Raw genomic sequence first — 21,307 nt, 5'->3', positions numbered from 1 at the left:
TGTGCAAAAACAAACACCCCCCCCCCCCCCCCTTACATCCTAATGGCTCAGGTTGCTGAGTACACAGGCTTGACTATTTATTTAACCATAGCTACTCCTTCAGCAGCCTTGAGTCCTGATTGTTACTGTGCCTCTCACAAGATTAAGTCCAGCATAGAACTTCATATTTATTTACACATCTATGCAGGGGAAATGACCTTTTAATCACCTAGGAACACCAGAACCTGACACATGCTCTCCGGATTTTCTCAGAAGGAATTGATAAATGATCACTTACTGCTGAGGCTTGCACTGTGACCTGTAGGTTGGGCCAGGCCCCTTGGTCCAGGCAGTTGACAGCTGCTATGAGACTGAAGTGCTTCTGGCACTGCTTAGTCAGCAGCTTGGGTCCAGCAACATTTTAAGGCCACAGACAGGCCTACTTAAGTCAGTAGTAAGCAGGCCAGGACAATGAGTTTAACTTGTCAGTGGTTACCACCTTAGTTTTGAAAAGTTTCCAGGCCTTCATATTACTGTTTTTCCATCAAAACTAACGGATTGCTCACACTTTGTATTGCTGAGAAAGTTGTACTTTGCACTGAAACATCCTCAAGTAGCTGCACTGTCAGTTACTAGAAGGAACAGTAATTTAAACTGCTCAAATTATAGCATAAAACTCTTAATGACTTTGGTTTTTTGTCCTTCTTTCCCTGGAAAGCTCAAATTGCATCAAACCTGATGGGCTCCTGGAGTTCACGAAGAAGCTGGAAGGCCACATCCAGCAGAGAGGGGGACAGATTCAGTTCACACACCTCCGCCTCTTCCAAAATTGGCTGGACCAGGATGCTGAAACAGCTCAAGAAGCGCTTCGGCGTCTCAAAGCTGTGTGCAGTGTGGTCAATGACTCATGGGACTCCTCCCAGGCCTTTGCTGACTACATCAGTGTCATGTGATGGACACAGGACCAGGAAAAAAACTGATCACCTTGAACTAAGCAGTTCAGTCCCTGGCCAATAAAATGTATTTCATAGCACAGGTAGGGTTTTCTTCCCCTGGTTCAAGCAGTATACAGTTGTTCTTGTCCCTTTTCTATTCATTTGAAGAAGGGGTACTACAGTGAAGTGACACACAAGACCGTGTGGGTCAACAACTGTACTTCCAGGTGGTCTAACTCCACCATCTTAGTTGGAATATTATGAATGGGACATATCAAATGAGCTTCTGTGACTTCATGCAGATCTTTGGATGAGCAATTATTTATTTCACTGGGTGTTGTTACAAATTTCATGTTGTTTCAGCCAATGTCTCATGAATAACCATCTCCATCATTGGAGACACTCAAAAGCCATGTGGTTGTGGTCCTTGGCAACCAGCTCTAGGTGACCTTGCTTTTGATCAGGGTCATTGGACAATGTGACCTTGAGGTCCCTTCCCACTTCAATCATTCTGTGATCTATGAAATAAGAACTCCTCTCTCCACTTAAAGGGAATAGAAAACAAGCTTAAAAAGCCCCTAGACTTCACCTTTTAAATTTGGAACGTTTTACTTTGGACAAAAAACCAAATTTCATTGTGTACCAAGTAGCCTGCTGTTTATTTGCAATCATGTGGTACCTCTCCAGTGTCTGCAGTCATTTTACAGAGGTTTTGAATAGTTTGTTCTTTTGTAACATTTTTATAATAAAAATATAATTAAGACCCATAATGTACCAAAGTATGAATTTTATTAGTGGCTTGTAATGTGATCTAATTAAAACACTGCTAGATCAGGGGATCCTGCCCATAACAAAGCAAGTGGTTTTAGAAATGGAGTTACCTTAATAGAACCTGATTTCCTACTGCCTGCATGATCTTTCAAGCCAGATGTTCAACATACAAGCTGAAATTATTTTCCCTTGTACAAACCCTCTTGTCCCTGAGTAATCAGCAAGGTTCACATTTCACAACAGAAACAGATTCCGCAAGTTTCTGATCAGCGGCTGTAAGCCATAGCTGTCAAGGAAAAAGCCATGACTCTGCACATCAAGTGCTATAAAACTGCAGGCTTAACTTAAACCTGAAGACGAAATTTGGCTGAGTAGAAGGCACAGACACCAACAGCATGAGAACCAGTGCTGAATCTGATCAAGTGCACAAGGTCTGGTTATTCCCAGTTCCCAAAGGGCTGTTTTTCAGGCACACAATACAACAGCGGAGAAGCAGCCACAGAATCCTTGCTGTTGCAGTAGACTAAACAATGCCAAGGGCCTTCCAGCCTCTCGGAAACCATTCTGTTCTGCTATTCCACAGCCACACAACAGTCCAACACATACACAGCTACCCACTGCGCCTTTCCTTGAAAGGGATTAAAGTGGGGTGGACTGCCACAGCAGCCTGCTCTTGCCCCCACAGGGGACAGTAACCTGTTAGGGAATCCCTCGCTGCTCCTCATGGGAGTGATGATGAAAGGTGAAGGTGACAGCAGCATCCCATGCAGCCTTCAGCACAGAGTCCTGCAGCCCCCGCTTATCAGCACAGTGGTTCCACTGGGAGAGGTCAGAGGTACAGTCGGACCCTTCAGGGGGAGGCCGTACCTGGTGGCCATTCACACAGCGATGACACTTGATCCTGGAACAGAGCCAGCGCAAGGTCAGTGCAAGGTTCCTCCATTTCTTTAGGGTACAGGTTGTTTAAAAATGCAGCCCACTAACATTTGGATTACGTCCCCTTCACCTGCAACACTGGCAACTGGATTTTCAGACAGGATTAATTGCTACCATGTTTCATTTAAACACCTGCTGGCATGTATGACAGATAAGAAGTGACTCTCACACATTTTAGAAACCTTGGAATTCTGTTTCTAATAGCGCTCCTCCTCCATGTTTTGCCATGTGGCAATGGTCCAGCAGGACCCAGAGAAAGTTCAGGAGAAGTTTCGCCCGAAAAGTGAGGGATGTTGCTTAGGGCAGATCTCAAGTGAACGCCACACTGCTCACGCCTTCTTAGCACTACGTCAGGCTTCCCGAGTTCAAGAGAGCACACCATGCTCCAAACTGCTCCATCTTGGCTCTCACCATTGCCGCTGGCTTGTGCTCAGGATGTTTTGGAGATGCCCTACTGAACTGCCACATAAGGAGATAAAGAGCAGCAGCAGCAGCAGCCGTGCCAGCAAAGCTTGTTGCCATGCAGACAAGATACCTACAGAGCTAAGCTTTGAGTCAGCTCTTCTTCACTTCTTGCCTGAACTAAGAGTCTTAACTTTCACAGTGAAGCATTTTCCTGCACTCCCTGTCCTCTGTCTGGTGGCTACAATACTACAGGTCTCAGGGATGGAGGAGAAGGGCAGACAATGGAGAAGAGGGTTCTTTTAGTCCCCAGAACAGCACTTGGCTTGGCCTCATGAATTCTTAGCAGGTGGAATAGCCCTGGCAGTTGAAGCAGCTCAGCATTTGGAGATCACAAACCACCAAGGAGGAGAGCAGCAAGGAAGGACCAAGTTGGGCTCCACCAATTTGAACAGCTCTGATCAATTTCTTCCTTTTCGTTAGCTGCAGTATTCCACAGCCTCCAAACACAGCCAGCAACAAGATAGTTTGCTCACTTGTCCAGCCAGCACAGCTTTTCTAAGACAACAAAAAGGGAGGACAGCAAGGAAGTGCTCATCTCCAGGTGGTTAACAGCTTCAGAAGCAGAGACACTTGAGGCCCTCCCTCTCCGAGCTTCCTCCTGCTGCCTGAGGAACCCCTGAATCAGTAGGCCAAACTGCAGAGGGTTTTTTTTGCTGACCCTATCCATTAGTTATTCAGTATACTCACTTGTCATGGGTGTCACTGGTGGTGGTCTCATTCAATGTGAAGAGCTCCTTCAGCTCCCCAAGTGAGAAGTGCCTTTCTACATCCTGCTCTTCATCCACCACACAGCTGCTGAGGGCCTTCTTGTGGGTCTGGCGTTGGAATATCTTCTCCTCTATGGTCCCCGTCTACAGGAGAGAAAGTCAGAGGTAAAGCACAGTTGGGACACTAGTGTTAAAGCAGCATTACAGTGGGAAGTGTCACAGATGAAATGGCAGTAAGCTGTCAGGACCACTTAGTGCCTTGCCAGACCAGTACAGATGACAGGCAAGTTTTACTAGCTGCACTCCAACCATGTCCTGTTTGGTTGCTGATCTAACCCAACTCTGCTCCTCTTGTCTTTCATTGTGGCTACAGGAGTGGATCCCACAGAGATATGGATGATGAAGGGGTGGGGCTGCCACTTGTGGCTGGAGCTCACACACTGCACCAGGCTGTGCTGACAGGAAGGAAGAGGAAGGAGCTGAGCAGCTACAGCCACTTCTTGACAAAACAAACAAACCAACCAACCCCAAAACAAAACAAAACAAACAAACCCCAACACACACAAAAAACCAAAAAAAAACACCCAACAAACACCAAACACAACCTCCCCGAAAAAACAACAGCAAGGGCTAGCCCTGGGTGACACGAGCATCAGCAGTATTTGCTGGTTCATCCACCCACAGATCAATCACACCCACTCTCTGGAGGGAGATGACTACTTCTAGAACAGATGTGCAGAAAGCCCAGTATACTACATTTTTAAGGCAAAAATCTGAGAGCCAGATGTCTGTTTTGCAAACAAATGTAATACAAAAGAAAGGGGTGATTAGTCATGATTTGCAGACCAGTTTCCCAGTTTTAAAAGCAAAGGAGCTCCCTGCTTCCAGGTACAGCCAGGTCAGTGAAAAAGTGGAACACCATAAAGAAGAGATGGGTAAAGAGCTTCTGTTTTGTCAAAGTAAAATAATCATTGATCAAGGAACACAAACCTACAAAAAAACCCAAACCAAACCACCACACAACAAAAAAACAAACCAAAACAAAAAAAACCCCACAGTCTGAACTAACAAGAGGTGAAGACAAACAAGGGCAGAGAGGGGACACTTCTGAGCAGTCATGGCTACTGGCACTGTTGGACAAAGGGTGCCTTTTCAGTAGCCTGAAAAGACTAGTCTCCTCCATGCTATTCCTTTACAGAGCAGCTACCCCACCTGCTAACTGGCAGTTCCATTCCAAAAGCTGCTGTAATTCTGGGAACGTACTTGCTGTTTATTAAATACATGTACACCCAACCAAAGCAGACTGCAGCCAGACTGCAAGACAGTAACTTTGGCATCAGACACCCCATAAAATTAAAAGTCAGATGCATAAATGACTTTGAATGAGCATCTTATCTGGAAAGCCAAGGTTGTTTCTGTTTCTCAGAAGCCAGTCACCATTAGAAACCAAGGCCTGCAGTAATGACCCTCCAGCTTGACCCTTCATGTTTTTTTCCCCAAGGCAACACATCTGAGGATAGGAAGCAATTAAGTTCCAATCAATTCTGGTCACCAACACAAAAGAGTTCTTCCCCTTCTGGTTGCAATCACAGCAGCTGCAGCCTAGCTGGTAGCAAGTACTCCATTCTGAGGAGATGAGAGGAGTAAGACTCACTGAAAGCAGTCGATAGATGTAGCATGTCTTCTTCTGGCCATCCCGCCACACACGAGCCATGGCCTGCTCATCATTAGCTGGATTCCAGTCTGGGTCAAACATAACCAGTCTGTTAGCCCCGATCAAATTCAGGCCACAGCCACCTGCTTTGCTGCTTAACATGAAGATAAATTCAGGGTTCTGTGGAAAAAGGCAGGCCTGAATTAAACTACAGAGGCAGCCATACTTTTACTCACAGCATTCAGAACTGGCAGGAGTGCTGCTCACATTTGGCAGGTTGTACTTACTGAGGGGCTGTTGAATCGTTCCACAATCTTTGCTCTCTTTTTAATGGACATGGTGCCATCCAGCCGGACATATAAATACCTACAATATACAGCGTTTACTGCAATCAGACTGCTGTGACCTTTAGAGCACCCTATTCAAAAGAGGAAAATCTTTCACAAACAGCCTTGTAACAAGGGCCTGGGCTTTAGGAACTTTTGCAGAGGGCCAGAGCTTTTCTGCTGAGTGACCCCAGTAGCCAAAGCACAAGCCACATTAGTTCCAATTTAGGAATATCTGAGGTAAAAGACAGATCACAAGTTCCTCCTGATAGAAACTTTAAAAATAGCCAGTTTCTTTTACAGTGTAGGCTGCAAGTACAGTCTTGTAGGATTAAACAAATGAAGCCAGAAGACAAACCTCCGGTTCCTGCAGAGCTTTTCAAATAGGTCCAGTGTCTGAGTGTAGTTAGACACTAAAACCACCTTGTCATTACTGGTGCTTTTTGTAACAGCAAGGATGTAGTCCAAAACCAGCATCTTTCCTGGATAAAAAGGAAAGAAAGAAGAAAGCTAAAGCAGAAGTTCCCAAATTCCAGACCTTGGAAGGGCACTTGATAAGATGCTAAACAAAGTCTCATAGTTGCCTGTATTAGGCAGCACATTTGTACTGTTGAGTTCCACAGTACCTGAAAGCTGGGGCTCCACAGATTTGGTGCTGTAGCCAGCAGGGAACAAGTCCAGGGCTCCCATAAAACCTTCTTCCTCTTCCACACACTTATCATGAATAAGAGCAGGGTCTAGAGAACAAACAGAGCTGAGAGACTGCGGAGTGCACAAGGGAGACCCAAAAAAACAAACCACACCAACAGTGCAAAACCCAAACTCATTGCATGAGCGGAACAACTCACGATTGCAGAGCTTCTTCAAGGAAGTGATGGAAGAGAGAGATGACACGCTGATTTTGCCCTCCTTCAGCTCCTCCACTGGCTTGGCTTGCTTCAGGAAATTCCTGTACAGCTCAGCTTGCAGAGGTGTCAGTCTGAAACAGAACAACAGCTCTGCAGTCTCAGCCTGCACCCAAACCAACCCCATCCTTCCTCCTCCATCTACACAGTGAGTTCCTTTTAGCCCAATATTTTTTTTAGCTACAGTATGGACAGCCTAGAAATGCCTCCAAGGCTGATGGTAGAGCATTAATATCTCAGCCCAGAGCTGGAAGGAAAGCTTGCAGATACCCTGCACGGCCCAGTGCTCTGCTGCCCAGAGCACATCAGCTGGCTGGCAGAACTACCAGCTGTATGTTGTCCATCCCTGCTTCAGGAACAAAAGCAACATGTTGCCAACGGCTGCAATCTCATTCCTAGAGGGAAGCAATCACCACAAGCATTGAAGGGCTTTTTGCAACTTTTTAGTCCTTCCTGTTGCTCTTCTCATTTCCTAGGCAGAGTACGTGCTTTTTGGTACCTGCAGCAGACCACCTGCTCAATCTTCACTGGCAGGTATTTGGACAGGATATCTGAAGTTCTTCGGATTAAACACCTGCATGGAGGGAAATTAAGATCAGATGCTTGGATGACATAAAAACCTTGTTTTATCACTATAATTCCTCATGAGCTCAACACACAGTCCCTTTGATATCTTATCTCCAAAAGTCTGTGACAGTTCAACACATGGTAAAGACCAGACACCCACCATCTGCACGAAGCTGTGCTCCATCAGCCCACGCTACAGAGCCCAATATAACCCATTGTCTTTGTGAGGCTTCCAAATCTGGTTCACAAGATTTGGAGGGATCAGGCATGGTTTTTCACCTAACAGAGCCCACTCCCTTATGAGAGAAATTCAGCTCTTCCTCAGACTACCAACATCATTCTCAACTTGAGCTACAACAGACCAGTAGCATGGACAGCAAACAAGGACAGGATTTAACCACCACACACTACGGACATAACTCAAAGCACAAGCAGGCAGTTCCCCACGTAATAACTTAGTAGCCATCCTCAGCCAAGATGGGTTCATCATCTGGCCCAAGATTTCAGCAAAGGGCATATCCTTTGGGGCTCTAGAAATGCCCCATGGAGCAGTTCTACCACACTTTAGAAAAGATAGGATGGACTAGAAAAAGTGCTGAACTGAGCAACCAGAATAATAAAGAGGTGCAGAAACCCAGTTCTGCCAGAAAACATCAAAAATATGATGTTACAAAACCTATAGAAAACAGACAGCAGGGATATACGACAGCCCCAAAAATCTGTCAAAGGCTGTTAAAGAAAGGAATAATCTGGTCTCCAAACCCATAAGCAGTAGGATGAAAAGTAACAGGCTTAAACTGCAGTAAGGAAGATTTATGTTACACATTAAGAGCATTTGCTAACTGCAAAGACAGTAATGCCCTGGAAAAGGTGTCCTGGGAAACTTGTAAGTTCTTCAGTGCTGAGTGGGGGTTAAGTAAGGGACGGTTTAGGTCTAACACCTTCTACCTTAGGACAGCAAGATGGATTAGACACCTTCTCTAGGGCCTTTCCAGCCTTACACCTATGATTCCACATGTCTTTGCATCGCTGCCTCATTTGTAGTTCCTACCAAATTCAACTGATTCATCTGTTACTACTTCTGTATTTATTTTCCCTATTTGTGTATCATGACTGTTGCACAATAAAGGAAAGGACAGAGACTTCAACACAGCCAGGCACAAGCATTCCTGAACACACTTTTACACCCCTTTTCCATCAACTATAAAAAGAAATAAATGCACCTCAAGAAGGAATAACCTCTTCTCCTCCCAAGCCTTCCTTTCTCTTAGGCTTCTGCAAGCTGACCTGCGTCAAGGTCAGGGCTATCTCTATAGAGAGGCTGTACTTAGTGTGAAATTCAATTTACCATGACTACGAACTGCAGGATTGTATTTGTGATGGTTGCAAAAGCCAGATTAAAAAAAGGTCAAAGAAATGAAGACACCAGCAATACTGAGAATTCAAATGAGTCTCTAGTAAGAGTTCTTAGAGAGAGACAAGCAATTGCCAGCAGATGTGGATAAATTGGTTGTATTCATGAATAGAAACAAGGTTTAAACAAATACCAAAAATCAACTAAAGATAAGTAAGACAGCATTTTACACCAAAGACGTGCTTCTTGGGGATCAAAAGTCATACCTCTGACACTACTAGTCTAATCCCATTAGCCCTACAGAGCCAACACAGCTATGAAAGTGTGAGCTGGACTCTTGTGACTTGGGCAATCAACAGCAGAACTGAGCAACATTCCCTATACTCTTTCTGTCTGCCACTTAACACCTGGGCTAGATGGATCTCAAGTCTGACCCAGTTTACACTGTAGTTATGTTAAGACAAATAAAAGGATGCTGCCTGACTATTCAGATCCCAGGAGAAAACAAACATAAGACTCAAATCATGATTCAGTACCCGAGTACATTTGCTTGGGGGTGACTGCAGTCAACCATGCCATTTCAATGCGCTATTTTTCAGCCTAAAGCTACATGCTACGTAGATTTCTTAGGCAATAAATCCTTGCACAATCTCTTGCTAAACAGACATAAAGCTGGCAAGAGAATTCATTACAGCTACAACTGTAATTTGGAAAGATACCAGTGTACACCAAGGCTTTATGCAAAACCTCTGCAAAGAGGGATGAAGTTCACCTGTTCACAATACTGATCAGCTCTTTAAGCCTCTCTTCTCCTTTGTGTCGCTCAGCTTCACTGGCATCCGCATCTCTGCCTTTCAAAATGGGAATTTCAAAATGTCTTTTAAATTCCTGTGCAGTCCCTGTTCAAAAGAGAAGTGAAAAGGTGACAACTACTACCAAATCACCTTTGAACAGTACCCCACAGCCCCAGTTATCATACCACAAGCATGAGGCCCAGCAGATAAAACAAACTCTCACCCCACTGGTATGATTTGTTTTCCTTTCTAGCCAGGAAAGATTCAAACGAGACAGGCAAATCTGTACCACAGAAAAACATTTTGTACTCCAACAACAACGCACTGCCAAAGGTCATGCAATTTTAGTTAAACCCAAGTCTAGTCAGGCATGTACTGTTTTTGTTCACATTCCAGCTATACTTTTACTCTCAGATACTGTCCTTGCAAACAACAGCACAGGCATTATGTGTGCCTGTTCCAAAATTATCTGTAATCAGTTGCCTATTACTGGTCACAGGCTGAAAGTGGGAAAAATGATGCATGCAAGCAGCTTTGCTGGCAGTAGTTACAGTATTAACCTCATCTCAGAAAGAACGAACTGGAAGTGCAGGGAGACTTCCCTAAAGTACAGGTCAAGAGGGGCAAGGGGGAGGGGGGAAAATCATCACATCAGCTCCCTGTACTAACTACCAAGAACTGAAGCACATGGAAAAAGCAGATGTAGAACATCTACCACCCCATCCCATCCTTTCCTTGAGAAATCCTGGGGCCAGAACAGCTGAACAGAAAAAGATACGGCCTAAATGCTGCTTGTAAGACTAAGAATCTGATGAATGGTGTTTAACTAGTTGTGCATGCCCCAGAATTAATGAGAAGCCTCTTGGACTGGATGCCCAACAATCTGAGACAAACATGGGTGATGAGTTACAGTAACAAGGAAATGATTTACAGATTGGTTTATTTTCATTCCTTGACAGAAAAAATGACCTCGATTGATGAAGACAAGCTGTTCCACACTGGAAAGCAGCAGACCTGCTCCTAACCCAGTGATGCAGGAGTGGATGCAAAGGCTACTTTGCTTTTAAAATGAAAACAGAGCTTGCAGACATAAGCTGAGCATAGAAGCCAGAGACAGAATATTTCAATCTGCTACCAGCAATTGTAGGTGTTCAATCCTAAAAACTCACACTAATCAGTATCTCTCCTCAAGACTTTTCTTTCTGTCTCTGATGAAGTTAACCCCATATTCACAGGCCTACCTTGCCTTAAAAAACAAAAGCAGTCTTAACTCCAAATGCTAGACATCACCCTCAACTTTCTCTCAGACTATCTGAAAGTGGGATGGCAGACACTGAGAAATTTGGGCTTTGCTGCCTAACTCTGCCACAGGGTACACCATTCCGCCTTGAACCAGTCACTTCAGCCTCCTGTGCCAGATAGATACAAGAGGGAAAGCAGGGAAAAGCTGTCTCCCAGGCTGCCTCCAAACTCAATGCAGAGGGCATATCATGTCAAACCCTCTGCTCCACAGAGCCTCTCCTACAAAGACATCTTTTCTGGCTTAGATTTCTGAATTTGCTGTAGCCTGGGAGCATTGTGGGAAGTACCATTACAAGCTGGCTCTTCCTACCCAGCAGCTCCTGAAGTATCTCCAAAGGCTTATTGTCAGAGAAAATCCTACCCTACATAGACATTTTGGCTGACCAGTATAGCTACACAAGATCAGCCACGTAGTACTCAGGGTCATATATTCATTTTACCTTAATTAATTCCCCTTCCAAAATACCTGTTAGACTGGTGTACTTTAAATTACAATCTTCTTGAACCAGAGCTCTGATGATATAAGCCTCTAGAACAGGGGACTCTGACCTAGACTTTCTAGATACAAACTGAAGGAGAATAAGTCCCCACAACCTGTGCATGATCTTTCCTCTCACTAATGTCTTGGTTGCTGCTTTTGCTGGCACTGGTAGCTAGCGGAGGCCTTGCCAGCAACCTCCCCCTCCCTCATGTCTCTCACATATTCACCTCTTACCTAGGATGCCTGAGTTGACAAAGTGCACCAGGCTGAAATATTCAAGCAGGTCATTCTGAATAGGGGTGCCTGAGATAAGGACTCGTCGAGGTGTATTTAAGCTGTTGAGAGCCTGGTATGTTTGGTTTTCAGAGTTCTTCAGTCTATGGCCCTTTGAAAAAAAAGAAAAAAGGAATTAAGCCTGGAGATCCTCACCAACACTGATATGCTGTATCTCCCACAAGGCATCTCACCACTTTTCCTATTCCTGGTAGTGGACTAAGGGTTGTATGTCTATTCAACTGTTGTGACAGACTTCTTTCAAAGGCAAGAATCTGGTGCGAAATCTGAAGCCATTACATGAGGAAAGATGACATTACAAGCTTCCCAGATCAGGAATATCTGAGTCACAACCAGGCAAGAGGGCCTACCATGAAAATAACAACCACCACATGGTCTAACTATAAGAACTGTTTCCTGTTCAGAAACGTTTTCAGCCACCAACACTGGGCACTGAACTCTGGACCAGTAACATTGCATCACCCAAGGTTAAGATCACAAGCCATTCAGACCACCTATATCCAGGATTGCCAGGCCTCTGCACACTAACAGAAAGAGGTTCTGCACCTCTTACAGGGGTAATCTGAATACAGGTCCCATTTCCCATGTCTGGGAAAAGCAACTTTATTAGCATCCGAGTGCTATGCTGTAGAACAAAGCATAAGTGATGAGATACATTTTACAAGTGTCAGACCATTGCAGGGCTGAGTATTTATTTGGAACATATGGAAGACACAAGGCCAAGGACCTGCATTCCCAGCATCCCTCGCTGCTGGCCCTATCCCAGGGACACCAAGAGTTGCGGGCAGTCATGGACTCGGTAGATAAAAGGCAGATGGAAGTTATACTTGTGAGGATGCTCGCTCTTTTTAAGCTCCTCTCAGTGCTGTTCTAGCAAATAAAAAACCAAACCACTGGGTGGCACCACTTTTTAACAAATCCCCTCTAACTGGCAGCAGAGGACACCTCACCAGTGTCTGAGGCGCCCAACTTGATCGTTTCAAGGAGGCAGAAGACTTTTTTTTTTGTCCTTCAGAGCATCTCTGGCCCTCACTACCTATAACCACAAATAGGGAACAACAACTGAAAAAACTACTCCATTTCAGCCATGTGAAAGCAGGGCTTGACAACACAGGCTTAGCAATGCTAGATCAAGAGGTCAGCGAGCTGGGAGTCAAACCAGGTCTGTCTCATCTCGAACAAGTAGGTAACTCCTCACCCAGCTCTCCTACCTCTGCCCCAAGCAGGAGGCTACAGAGAGGGCAAGAGGGTCCTGCCACAGGAGTGCCCTTCAAACCCCCCACTAAAGCACAGAATAAGACAGTCAGATAAACTGCCTGACAGCGGCTGACACTATATACAAGAGCATGCTGAATCACAGAATCATTTAGGTTGGGAGAGACCTCAGGAGTCTCCAGTCCAACCTTTTCCTCAAAACAGAGCCATGTTAAAAATCACTGGGCAGAATATGAGGCCAGGCCAAACAGAGAGTACTTCTCACTAGCAAAGACAGACACCAACAAACGAAAACCAGATCAGTGGGCCAGGGCACTACCATCCCAACAGAGTAAGACCTCTTTCAGAGTCAGAGATAGGCAGGGGACCTCCTTTCTGCTACATATTTCACACTGAGAGGGCCCTAGAAGGTGCCCTCACCCTGCTAGGGACCTTCAAAGTGGCCACAGTTACCATCACCTGGATTTTCTTCATATCTCAGCTCCTAAAAACACCTTCTCTTGTTCAGGTTCACCCAGTATGGATAAGCCAGTTACCCAGAGCCTCTCAGACACCAGAATGGGTGCTGTCCACAGCTAAACCTTGTTTCCCACTGCCCTCCCCCCTTTTAAGAAAGCAGAGCCAGTTTTGTCCAGATCTCAAGAAAATATCAGGTACAGATTCTCTTTAAAGATTCCACTTTACCTCATCACATATGACCAGCCCAACACTGCCCTTCTGTAATGCCTCGGCGTGGAGTCGGAAGGTCTCATAGGAGATGATCAGGATGGGTGAAGGCACTCGCAGGCCACGCTGGTTCATAAAGCCAACTGCAGATGGAAAGGGGGGAAAAGTAAAAAAAGAGGGATGAGGAAAATAACAGAAAAAGGTTCAAGCTCTATAGTCAAAACTTTCGCCTTAGAAATCTAAGAAAACCTGTCTGTTTCAATTAGTCTGTAGCATCCCTTCCACCAACATATACCCATGCTCCTTGCCCCAAAACTGCTCCCATTTCCATCCCGGTCCCACCTCTGCCCACTCCTTTCCTGGCTTCTGGCTGGAGCAAAGAAAAGGCACTGGGACTGTGCTAACTTAAGCACGAGACTGGACTTGGATTATTCCAAAAAGATCTACTATTACCAAACATGCAAGGGCCTGATCTAAACATGTTAGTGGAGAGACTTTCATCAGTCTTCAGAGCTCTAATGACAGCTTAGAGATGTTCACATCAGCTGCTGTAGGCTTCTTCCAATGCAACATTTTGACCTAAGCCAGGCAACCGCACCATTTGCAAACATTTCTGTACCTAGTTTACGGTCAATCTCTTCTTTGGAGCCTCCATCAATGGCCAGCGGCTGGATCCTTCCCCCCAGCCATTTCTCTACTTCATTGTACCAGTTTCTCACTAGGCTGGAAGGAGACACCACCATGGCTTTCTCAATTTCAGGCTTGCAGTCTGGACTTTGCCGGAGAAGTGTCCACATGAGTGTGATGCACTGCAGGGTTTTGCCCAGCCCCATTTCGTCTGCCATGATACAGCCATGACTCCCGGGGATCCGCCGGCTCGTCACACAGTCCCAGAGGAATTTCACTCCCTGCCAAAAAATTGTTCTCTCAGAGCAGAATGGGGGACATCAGCAGAATGACAACTTCATTACCACAATGCATAGGACTGATACTACAACAAACAGCAAATCTGTGTAGCACATCCCTGAGGACATGCAGTGTTCTAATGAGACAGAGGGAAATCACCTGAGACGCAGCTAAAATGTAGTCACATCTGGTTTGGAACAATATTACTGGTGCCAACGCATATCTCATAACATGCACAAAATCTTACTACAGTATAACTCTACAATTTTAACTAGCTTTCTGACATGAATTCCCGGAAGTTTCTACCCCTGGCTGCATTAGATAGGCCCAGGCCATCAGCTAGCTTGCATCAATCACTGCAAAGAGGTTAATCATCTTAACACCCCTCAATTAGGTAGTTTTAAAAACACAGAATCATAGAGTGAGAATCGTTTCTGCTGCCTGATTAACTCCCAGAATATCCTCAGCAGCCCTCATTGCTTCTGCCTAGAAGCACAATGACTCACCTGGGGACTCAAGGTCCAAAGCAGATTTAGCTTCACAGAAGACACAGGGCTGAGTTTATAGCCCACGTCACATGGTGGGAGAAGAGCTCAGCTCTGCATTAGGCTCTGACACACCACCAAGAAAGATAAAAGGAGGGGGGCAGGGGGGGAGGGAGACAGACTCTTCAAAATGTTCCTCTATCACTTAAAGGTAGAGAGTCAGAGAAAACCAGGGTATTGCACTGAGAACATACAATCTCCCTGTATTGTGTCAACAGAGCAGGGAGTGAGAGACAACCTAAACATATCTGGACAGATTCAACCCTTTGTGCTCCACTATCTAGGACTGGAAGATGGAGCACCTTCACTTGCACTTTCAAGTCGTTCTCTTTCTTTCTTAGGCCCTTAACAACAGGTTAATGAAGTTTATTTAAGCCAGTTGAACAATTACGAAATACATTACAGACTAAAAGAGTGCATTTGACTGTGGCTCCAGTTGGGTAACCTCCCAGCAAAAGACATGACTGGGTGGAGCAAAGCTGTACAACAGTCTGGGAGTATCACCTGAATAAAGCAGCACAGAAATCTTAGCAGGCAAAGATTTATTAGTCAGACTAGAACAGAGACTGCTTTATCAGAGCTATCTAGCTGTCAAAAACCAGACAGTGTGCCTAAGACCCCAACATAACCACCATTACTTGACAAAAGCACCAGCAGGCAGTATCTTATCCAAAAACAAGAGTGCCTCCAGCTATGTAAGGAGAGCATTACGCTGTGTCACAGGTTCAGTACCAACTCTGAGATAAAAGTACAAGCTAGGAGCAGCCTACAGCGCTCTCTGAGCCATCTGAAGATCTCCCATGCAGGGACACATCCAGCTTGACCTGCTTAGACTGCAAGATCTGCAATCATAGCTTCCATCCATGCTGCCTCTTGGCTTAAATGATAATATACTGCATCTGTGATGAACTTCAAACTGTTCAGATACCTACATTAGATATTTGGAGATTACTACCCACTGCTTCAATATTGTCAAGTTGCACATATTTACGACATAAAATGTTTTTCAGCACTCTCCACTGAGGAATTCCAAGTCTACACAGGTCATGGACAGCTCACACCTACAAAGGGTAGCCTCTGTATAAAACAGAATGAAGTAAGAATCTACTCCACACTGCCTTGGGAACCATGGTACCAGAAAGAAAAGCTTTAGTTTTTTCTGGCTCAGAGACTGAGGATCCAGTTAATTCTGCTGACCAGCAAAACACAGTGGTGGACAGCCTGCCCTGCCCAACTCAAGACTGAGCTGCAACATAATTTATTGCTACTATATCCCACCACCTTCCACACTAAGTTCTACTTAGCAGAGCTACACCTCCAGACTTCAAGATAAGTAAAGGCTGGACTTTCAGCCCCGAGTCTGCAAGATCCCATCTCCCTCCAGAACCTAGTCATTTCCTAAGGTATCACCAGTGACACAAAAGTCAGCCAATGTGCTTTGCTAGACCTGTGCAACCAGTGCACAAGGATCACAGAAACTCCAGTTTCCACTATCAGCTGACCTGACCTATAACCCCACAGAGAACACAACTGTGCAGCATCATGTTTAGGCTGGGAGTCCTCTGACTCTGCTAGATCAGAGGGGAGAGAAGAGAAAGTTCTTAGCCACAAGAAAGCAGTAAATTTCCACATTTTTAAGGAGAAAAAGGACTGTTGTAATACTCCCAGCACATTCTCTTTCTTAACACAGGACCGAGAATATTTGCAGCATTCAGGCCTCTAAAGAGGATGGTTAAAACAAATGTTTCACTGCATTTGCAACAGACTAGAGTCTGTTAGACTGTCACAGACTGTTAGTCTGTGAGGTCTACATAGACCTCACAGTTGGTGGGTAACAATTCCAGCAGAGGAACTGCAGCTTTTTGAAATGCACCAAGTCCTCCAGCCATACCCTCAGATCCCAATGGAAAACTTACTTCTCTCTGATGGGGCCGTAAAACACGGCTGAGGACAGGATCCACCACAACATGGACAGGTGCTTTGTCCCTGCAGGAGGCAGTGAAGGAAGAAAACAGTGTGATTAATGAACTCGGCACAGCATATGTTTAGGTTTTTTTTAATCTCACTGCTATACTGAGGACTCCCCAGTGGCAAGAGGGAAGGAAACGCCAACAGGAAAGTGAAAAATGGATTAATTCAGCTTTGAGAATGAAGTCACAGGGGCCTGATCTACAACCTAAAACATCAGTGAAACCCTGCATTCGGGCTCTGGTTAAAACGAGGGCAGAATGTGGTTCAGAGACACAGTTAAAAAGTCATTACTATTTTCCTTGTTTCAATAACAATATTGTAACTGCACCGCTGGAGAGAGGAACCCCCCTCCTCTGTCCATGAAGATCTATCTGACAGCCCTTCTAAGTTGCAATGACATCACAAAAGGAACTACTTCAGAATAAAAACCATTAGGCAGCCTAACATTTGACCGTCAGTCATCTCCCTTTGCTTGTCATTAGATGCTGATGTTTCCTGACGACTAAGCCATAAGATTTTCTAAGCAGCTTCTCCATGTGCATATGCTCACTCCCTGCAACAGATTTACATTTTTCATGACTGGGAGATGAAACAGCGTGTGGAAGAACACAAACAATCTGGCATGGGTACATTCCTTCTTTGATTGTTACCATACCTGAACCAATTCAGAGGCAGAATACTTGGAACCAAACTTCTATTGATGTTCAGACCCCAAGCTCAGACACAGTTGGGAAGAAAGCACATAAACCTACACATACAAGGAGGTCAGAGCTGAAGCATTTGTGCCAGGTGATGACTCACTTGTCTATTTTCAGCTGGTCGTGGGCACTCAGCGGCGGGGGCTCATACAGAACCAGAGCTCCTTCCTCAAAAGGGTCATGGAGAGGACTCCTCAGCCCTGCCCGTTTGATACCCAGTGCGCGCAAGCCCAGCGGCCCTGAAAGCAAACAAAGGCACAACTCAAAGAACAACTTCTTTCTAGAAGAAACAAGAGCCTTGCAGAAGAGTCTGATTACATTTAGGAACAGTGAATTAATTGGGACTGGAATGGAGATGCAGGCACAACTGGTGCAGACAGCAAACCCACGCAGGGCAGTGGTTTGGCAGCACTCTACCAGCACACAGCAGGTAGCTCTGTGGCAGCAAAGAATACAACAAAGGAGCAGAGGCAAAGATGGAGTAATGGCACTGCCCATCACATTGGGTGCACCAAAATGGGCACAACTGTGTGCAGCAGATGCCATATATGCCGCCACACAACAGTATAAGCTGTCTCACAAGGTGACTGACAGCTTCATCCCAGACCTGTCCCGCTGGCATCCAACCATAAATGGACGCAATGTCTCCCTCAGCTATCCCTGGGCATTGGAGCTGCTCCTAGTACCCAAAGGTTGTTGTTCCAGTTTTTTGAAAGACAAGCAGGGTTCCAGAATGTACACCTCAGCAGCTCAATAAATACTTTCCCACGTACATAGTATATACTGGGTCAAATCCTCTTTTTGGATCACCTCACCCAGACTTAGCCAGAGCTGTATCTTTTATGCAAGGTCAGGAATCGATCTTTAACAGTGATGAAGTTTTACATTATCATAGTTAGCACCATACTGCCATTACCTACTCTAGGGTATTATTTTCTCTCTGCTGAGCAATAGCAGATGTTTGGCCTTGGAGCCAATTTCTGTGAAAACCAGAAACCAAGCACGAGTCCTTTTTCCTAGTATTATATTTTGATGTCATTGTTTTGGAATGAAGATGAATACAAAAAGAACATGCATAGAAATCCCTTTTCCTATCAAAAGTCAGAAAATTGTGGTCCCAGGATTTTGCTTGGGAAAGATTCAAGCAGGGTCAATTTGCCCACTGCTTGCTAAAGCTCATTGCAAAATGAGGGTGTATCACAAGCTGAGGCAACAGTGCATGCACACCAAGAAAAGAGCACATGAAATGGCCTCATCTCCCAATTAAGAGAGGAAGATAACAGCCACAGAAAGCAGCTTCCCCAGTTACAGTTGTTTCAGCCTCCTGACAAATCTGCTTTTCCACAAGCTAACTGTGTCAAACTCTTTTGGGGCTCGTCATTCCATAGTCAGTGTCTGCTTACAGACATATTTTTATAACTGAAGTTTGAGTGAAACTGGTTGTTCTGCATTTGAATTTTTCAGCTGGAGGGTGAAGGGGAAAAGGGGGACAAGAACAGGCCCATTTATTTCTGAGATCTTGTGTTTCACCAACTCAAACCAGCTGAGGCTTTGAACTTCAAAACTACCTTCCTTTGAAGATCACCTTGAGGCTCAACAGACAAGCCAAGTAGCAAGAAAACTGGTACATACTATCTTTTTCATCTACAGCCTTCTCTCTGTTAGCATCATTAGGGTATTTTTTAGATGGTAAACCTTCATCACTGGGAATTCATCTTGCTTTTGTATTTGTGATATAGTGTACAATCTTCTGGCACTACATCAAATACGTAGCAGTAAGAATATAAAACTCAGTTCTGAAATGTAGGATTATCCAAACTGAACACTAGTAAGAAATGTGAAGACTTTGCTAATGTGCCAGTATTTTTCTTTCAAAATTAAGTTAGGATTTCTGGAACATATGCATCAGTGCAAAATAACAATAATCCCGACAGATATACTTGACAGGCCTGAGCATCATCTGTTTTACCCAAGTCAGTCAACACAGACAATCCTTAAACCTCCTCATCTTACCTTTATAATTTGGAATGGGGACTTTGAAGGGTTTGGACAAAATGCTGCGGATAAAAGCCTCCTAGGAATTCAGAAAGAAAACATGCTTAAGAAGTCTGAAATCAGAGACTGCTCAAGAAAGCAAGCCAAGGACATTTTTTTGAGAACTCAATTTTGCCAAGTGCTGAGAGTCCCTCTATTCAATCTATTCAAGCTCCAACTGCAACTATTTTCAAGAATATCCAAAAGGAAGAAAGTAACAAACCAGCACAATTCCCCCCACCAATTCTGCTTTTCAAAACTAATTTCCTTCAGGTTTTCTAATGCATGAAATTGTTTTTTTGTAACTCCCATCTCCTTAAATCCATCGGCACTATTCACTTCTTTAAATGCTATTGCATCCTCCTGCCTTGGTAATTCAGTCAGGCAATTCAGCTCCTGTAAAGAAGTTGGGTTACCATTGGAGGATCATCCATGCCGGACCAGCAAGCGCCCAGCTGATCCAGCACCTGGACTCCAGCAGTAGAAGCCCAGGCAGAACCAGGCAGGCAGTCAGCACTTGAGCCATTTCTGTAGAAAGCGACCCACGTTCCCTGGGCACTGTCCTTCACCTAGGCCCCACAGAACCCTCTTATTCAGGATTTCCATTACAGAAAGTTCCCCCACCACACCTCCTCAACATTAAATGGCTGAAGCTAGCAAAAGATCTCTCCTAAAGACCCTGTGTGCATGTGGCACTTGCAAAACACCTCTGACTAAATGGGTCCATGGAAGCATTTGGAGTCCCTTGATTAATGAGCTCCATCGGCAACCCACCTGCTATAGTGTGACAGCAGTAACACCCACTTACATGTTGACTGCTATCCAGGCAGTGAGGTCTATTGGTCAACTGAGCCAAAGGCTTCCGGAAAGGCGACCTGTAACATTCTCCACTCTCTGTCTCGCTGACAGGCTTCTGTCTCTTCCGAGTCTGAAAAACAGAATCAAGACAAAACAACTCAGGGGCATCTGGTGACACTAGAAGACTGATGCATTGCTGTCACACTCAGTAAGCACCTAACCACACAGACAATGCACCCAACCTGCTGAGTATCTCTGAACAGACACAATCATTACTCATCCCTACTGCCAAAGGACAGAGCCAGCAACACCACCAAGGTCACCATGCCCTGAAGTTTAACCTGCATGAAGGTTAAAATACTCTCCTAGTTAAGAAAATAGCTACCACTTTCTAACCTGTGAAAGGGCAGGCTTGTCTGTGCTAAGATTTGTACTGTCCCCCTCCCCCACAAAAAGCAGAAGAAAAAAAAAAAGGAAGGGTCAATAGCATGGAACAAACTACACGAAAGTCCCCAGAGGCTCCCATGGCATCTGTTGTTACGCAGGTGAAAGGCCTCAAACTGAAATGTAAATTTCAGACACATGGCAAGGCATGAAGATAAATAAGTAATTGATCTGTTTTCTGATTTAACACAGTCCTCTTCAGCCTGAGGCATGGTTTTAACCGCCTGCTGGCATCGAAAAAGGGATTTGACACAGAAAGCACTAGCTAAAACTCTTTGACCTGTATGACATAGAACATAGTATCATAACATTCTGTTTTGTCTTAAACATCTACCTATTTTTTGTTACCAGCCCTCTCACAAAACACTTGGAAGCTCTCCCAGGGATAGTTTTGCCCATAACCACAAAGCATCACCTCTACACAAAGAAGTTCTTCCACCAACTACGTGCCCTGACACAAGTTTTCTCCCAACTGGTGAAAACAGCACAAGCTTGGGGCCTGATCCTGCATCCCCAGAGGACGGGGGCGATCACAACCTCCGATCAGGCACCAGGGACTC

The 21,307-nt window shown here is 44.9% G+C and overlaps 2 protein-coding genes across 2 annotated transcripts in view; one reads left to right on the top strand and one right to left on the bottom strand.

The window, feature by feature from the left end:
• The window catches only part of LRRC41 (leucine rich repeat containing 41), a gene marked incomplete at its 5' end in the record, with an annotated part of 5,692 nt that extends 4,760 nt beyond the window's left edge, over window positions 1-932 (top strand). Inside the window, 1 exon segment of the mRNA XM_009703770.1 lies at window positions 698-932. Within this exon segment, the coding sequence (XP_009702072.1) occupies window positions 698-932 (235 nt within the window).
• Window positions 933-2,093: 1,161 nt separating this feature from the next.
• Window positions 2,094-20,433, bottom strand: RAD54L (RAD54-like (S. cerevisiae); the record flags this gene model as incomplete). Its single annotated transcript, XM_009703769.1, has 16 exons — window positions 2,094-2,586; window positions 3,774-3,937; window positions 5,448-5,627; window positions 5,735-5,813; window positions 6,132-6,255; window positions 6,400-6,510; window positions 6,622-6,752; window positions 7,178-7,252; window positions 9,372-9,498; window positions 11,411-11,561; window positions 13,370-13,494; window positions 13,971-14,259; window positions 16,719-16,788; window positions 17,575-17,710; window positions 19,485-19,545; window positions 20,314-20,433. Coding segments are annotated over 16 exons (2,145 nt in total), but the record flags the coding sequence as incomplete, so codon positions are not given.
• Between the last annotated feature and the right edge of the window lie 874 nt (window positions 20,434-21,307).

Source organism: Cariama cristata, unplaced genomic scaffold (assembly GCF_000690535.1).
Source record: "Cariama cristata isolate BGI_N322 unplaced genomic scaffold, ASM69053v1 scaffold3457, whole genome shotgun sequence".
In the NCBI taxonomy this organism is placed as follows: Eukaryota; Metazoa; Chordata; class Aves; order Cariamiformes; family Cariamidae; genus Cariama; species Cariama cristata.
The sequence above is the reverse complement of the archived record's forward strand: the minus strand, read 5'-3'. Positions and strand labels throughout refer to the sequence as shown.